General features: G+C 30.9%; 1 protein-coding gene across 12 annotated transcripts; it reads left to right on the forward strand.

The window, feature by feature from the left end:
- Nucleotides 1-442: 442 nt before the first annotated feature.
- On the forward strand, nucleotides 443-2,867 carry LOC124845795 (uncharacterized). Of its 12 annotated transcripts, none has more exons than XR_015786343.1 (7): nucleotides 443-783; nucleotides 1,093-1,210; nucleotides 1,398-1,508; nucleotides 1,675-1,779; nucleotides 1,853-1,952; nucleotides 2,080-2,195; nucleotides 2,480-2,867. XR_015786343.1 is itself a non-coding variant. In XM_088114569.1 (7 exons), exons 1-6 carry the CDS (start codon nucleotides 595-597, stop codon nucleotides 2,169-2,171), a joined length of 618 nt encoding a protein of 205 aa, XP_087970695.1. In that variant the 5' UTR covers nucleotides 443-594; the 3' UTR covers nucleotides 2,172-2,195; nucleotides 2,458-2,867. The 12 variants fall into 12 exon arrangements, 4 of the variants coding, with proteins under 4 accessions (XP_087970695.1, XP_087970694.1, XP_087970696.1 ...); XR_015786342.1 differs by having other exon boundaries at nucleotides 2,080-2,190; nucleotides 2,459-2,867; XR_015786345.1 differs by having other exon boundaries at nucleotides 1,865-1,952; nucleotides 2,080-2,190; nucleotides 2,459-2,867.
- Nucleotides 2,868-4,112: the final 1,245 nt, after the last annotated feature.

Here is a 4,112-nt window from a genome sequence, read left to right on the forward strand (position 1 = left end):
ACAGGTATGATTCGCCGTTTCATGATTCAAAGAATGCGTTTTAATCGCTGTTCATGTGATTTTGGTTGTGGGGTTTCTTATTTTCTTTTTGGTGAATTACGGATGTAGAGAATTTTATGGGATTTTGGATCTGTGTCTTAATTATTTATTGGAGTGTCTGAATGTGGTGTTTTGGGTAGATCTTGTGGTTTTTGTTGATTTGTCGATGTTGTCGATTTGAGTTCATTCATTAAAGGACAAGCTAGGTTATGTATGCTTTAGTTAAGTGTTTGCTGTTTCATTTTTTATTTAAGGTTGTTAGGTGGGTGGTGTTGGTGGATTTAAGCTTCGTAGTACATTCAAGACTACTTGTTGTAAAATCTTTGTTTTAGAATAGTTCTTACAAATTTAGTAGATCAGATGTAAATCCCGTGTAGTTTGCTGATGCAGAAAAAGGATTAAAAGAAACTCTAGAAACTCTACAGGACAAATAATAGAAGAACATAAAATTGCAAATTCATTGGATCGGAAGGGATATTTGTGAAGGCTTAGCAGAAGAATTTTGTTGTGAAGTAGAGAGCCAAATCACCTAATTCAGAATCCTGATTAAGTTCCATGGAAGAAGAGCATCAATATTCTGAACGTAGTGAAGAACTACAGACCCAGAAACCGGATGGAGAAGATCAACAATTGCAGCATCAATACCAACTACCTGGAGCTGAAGAGAAACTAGTATTGCAATTTATGGATTCAGTGCATAACTACCTATCTCTCTTTGATAAAGTGTCCTCCACACTTCGGCAGGTAAAAGCGAAACCCATTCAATACAAGAAATTGGTAGCATCTTTTGATATGTATAATTTTCTGGTTTACCAATAGCTTTGAATTTAAGTTTCTGACCTGTCATTCTGATAGAGAACATGTTACTAAAAGAAGGTCAGGTATAATACTAGTTGGATTACTTTGTTCAACTATTTTATGATGAAATGGAGAGGTTGTGAAGTTTTGATTCAGCTAGTAACTATAGTTCAACATGTAATTTGTCTACTAAAAATTTTCTTAGATGTAGTAAGTGTTCTGTCTTTCTGGTAACCATTTTTAATATATTAGCAGGGGTGGTTTGACTTAGCAAGTGCTCGACATTCCATGGGTGCTGCTCGCATTAATAGTTCTTTGTTGGACCTGAAATTCCATTCAGCTGCTACAACATTGAAGATAACCAACTATGATGGTAAAGATATTATGCTAAAGGAAATGGTTGCTGGTTGCGACTGCTTGATTCTACTTATGTCATTTTCTCACCTTAGTGTGCTAGCATGCTTTCACTTTCATTTTTAAGAAGCCTTTCTGTAACATGTTCTTTTTATCAATTTAGATGGAACCTCTGTTCTAATATAAGAACTGGCATGTCTCAACAGGTACACAACCATGCTTCATATTGCGTAAATGGGCATCCTCTGCAGAAAAGGGTATTCATGAGTTAGAGGATGAGAATATCCAGCCACAAGATAGTAGTGTGAAATCTTGCGGTACTTTTTCCCTTTCCCTATGCATCAAATAATGGTTCTTTTAGTTAATCTGTTATTTGATTCTGCTGCTTAAAGGCTTTAGTAGCTGTTACTGTTAGCGTTTCTCATTTTGTTATATGTTTGGTTGTACGAACTGTTGAGGTGATCATGGCTAAGAATTTATCAGGACTTGCAGATAATGCTGACGTAAGTATTCTACAAATGTTAAACCTCCTCTCATTACAAGTAGAATTGACTTTGATCTCTAATGCGGTTGCTATCATGAAATATGGTAAATAAATTATGGAATTTTCTGAGCAAAAGTTCCTGAAGTGTCAATTGAGCCAGTGTACAAATCTTGTTAGTGTTTTTTATAGAATCAAAAGGAGCGATCCAAGTCCCTATCAGTTTTTGGAGTTTTAATTTCCCCAAAGGTTCGAGCCTCCCAGCTGTTATTTGAGGAAGGTGAATAACAGGACTAAAGATCTGAGTTCCCCTCACTTTCTTTCTAAATGTGATTTTAGTTGTCTCTATATATGTTATACTTGACATCCAGGATATATCACATTCTGTAAATTGAATTTCTTTGCAGCACTAGAGACACTAGTAGAAATAGGTAATATGCAATCGTCATTGTTATATTCTTTTCACCAACTTCAGAAGGTGGAAGATAACAAAGAATGAAAAGTACCATACGAGCTCCTTCTGGTACATTTATATAACTTTGTTTGCTCTCTGTTTCTCTTTTACTCCTTCTGGTATTGGGGATTTTTTTTTTCTCTTTCAATTCCATAACAAGACTATAGTGTTTTGTTTGTATGGACAAGTCAGATATTATTTTAGTAATATAAATATAAATCATTAACAAGATGAAAACAAATGTGTGGGATAATTAAAAAATTAGTGTTTCTATTAGAACTGGATGTGCCAGTTATATAACACCAACATTTTGCTATAACTTTGTGATTAGTTTCTGCTGGAATGCATCGCAGGTGGAAATATTATTTCAGTATTGGGAATGCAGCATTGGCTGGTTTTATTGTTGAATTCATTGATGTATCGATGAAGTGGAATACCAGAGACACTGAGAGGAATTGAATTGAGTGTCCACTCTCCCAACCATGGCCAACTCCACCTTCTTCCTGTTTAACTTTTTTCCTTGTCAAACAATTCATATCTTCCATACGTCATTTTCAAACAAATGCAGACATTCCATTCTAAACGCTAATGAAGCCTATGTTGAAAACTTCGTGTTTCTACAAATGTTTACTATTTATTGCCTTTAAGATATTATATAATGAAATTAAACTCTTTGTACTATTCTCACCCAGAACATTTGGGTGACAAATAAGTAATAAATAATTTTGTTTCATATATATATAAATTATATTTGATAAGATCTAGACAATAGTTATTTAGTTTTAAAAATAACATTTGAAATATAAATGTAATGGAAAACTATTTATTTAATATTTATGAGATAATTAATAATAAATGAATAAATGCAATGAAACGAATGTTATAATTTGTTAACTAATAAATGTGTATATAATATTTGTAATACATAGAATGGTTTGACAATATATTCAATATTATTTTTTTTATTGTATCTTATTCATAATTGACAAACTTGATTATTCTTTTTCTTTTCAAAGATTCAAATGTTTGTTCCATGACTTTTCTTGAGTTTTGAAAAGAATCTTGAAGCTTACACCAACAATAAACATCAATGTTATAATTATTTAAAAATGAATCTCATTTAAATAACAATATACTTACAATAACATTTTCGTATGTTGTTTTCTCTTTCTAACTTGAATGACTTCAATAAGTTCTCATAACTACTTTTTTCTCGAGTGACTTCTTCTCCCACATTTCTTCTAACAATCTACGTGACTACGAATTTAAAATTAATAGAAGAACCATTAATGCATGTCAACACTAGTTTCAATCTTCTTAAGTAATTTTAATTCATTTATTACAACTTGACATTTTAATTGTTAGTTTCTCATATTGTTTCACAAGTATATTGAAGTTGTTATATACTTGAATCAAATTTAGTTTTCAAAATTGTTTTTCTTCTTTGCCATAAATCCTATTTTTTCAATCATCAAATTGGTTTACCCTAAGTTTTGTTTTATGTTGTTTTAGTTTGTTTTGAAAATATTTTGTTTTAGTTGAGCTTAAATTTATCTATTTCACTTTGAATGTAAATTACGGATATATTGACTTACCTTGAAAACTAAAGAGAAATTTGTTTAGAATAAGGTAACATATATAAAAGTTATTTGAATATAATGAAATTAAGATATTCTCATTTTTTTGTTTTAGTAGTGAAAAAAAAGTATAATGAAATAAAAGAATCGGATAAACTTGAAAAAAAAATCAAAGATTATTACACTATAAAAAGAACAAGACAAAGATTTGAGAGAAGGTGAAGAAAAAGTAAAAGAAAAAAAAAGCAACTGCTAAAGATAATTGTTAATAGGTTTAATAGTTTATTTTGTTTCGAGTTTTTGTTGGATTGTGTCAATTATATTCCTCCTTTTAAAAGAGTGTTAAATTGGTCCTCATTTAATAAATTTTGCGTCAACTTCGTCCATTCTTTTAAATAGAAACAAATGA

The sequence above is a fragment of the Vigna umbellata genome, chromosome 4, assembly GCF_029865625.1.
Source record: "Vigna umbellata cultivar VRB3 chromosome 4, Vumbellata_1.0, whole genome shotgun sequence".
NCBI classification, from domain to species: Eukaryota; Viridiplantae; Streptophyta; class Magnoliopsida; order Fabales; family Fabaceae; genus Vigna; species Vigna umbellata.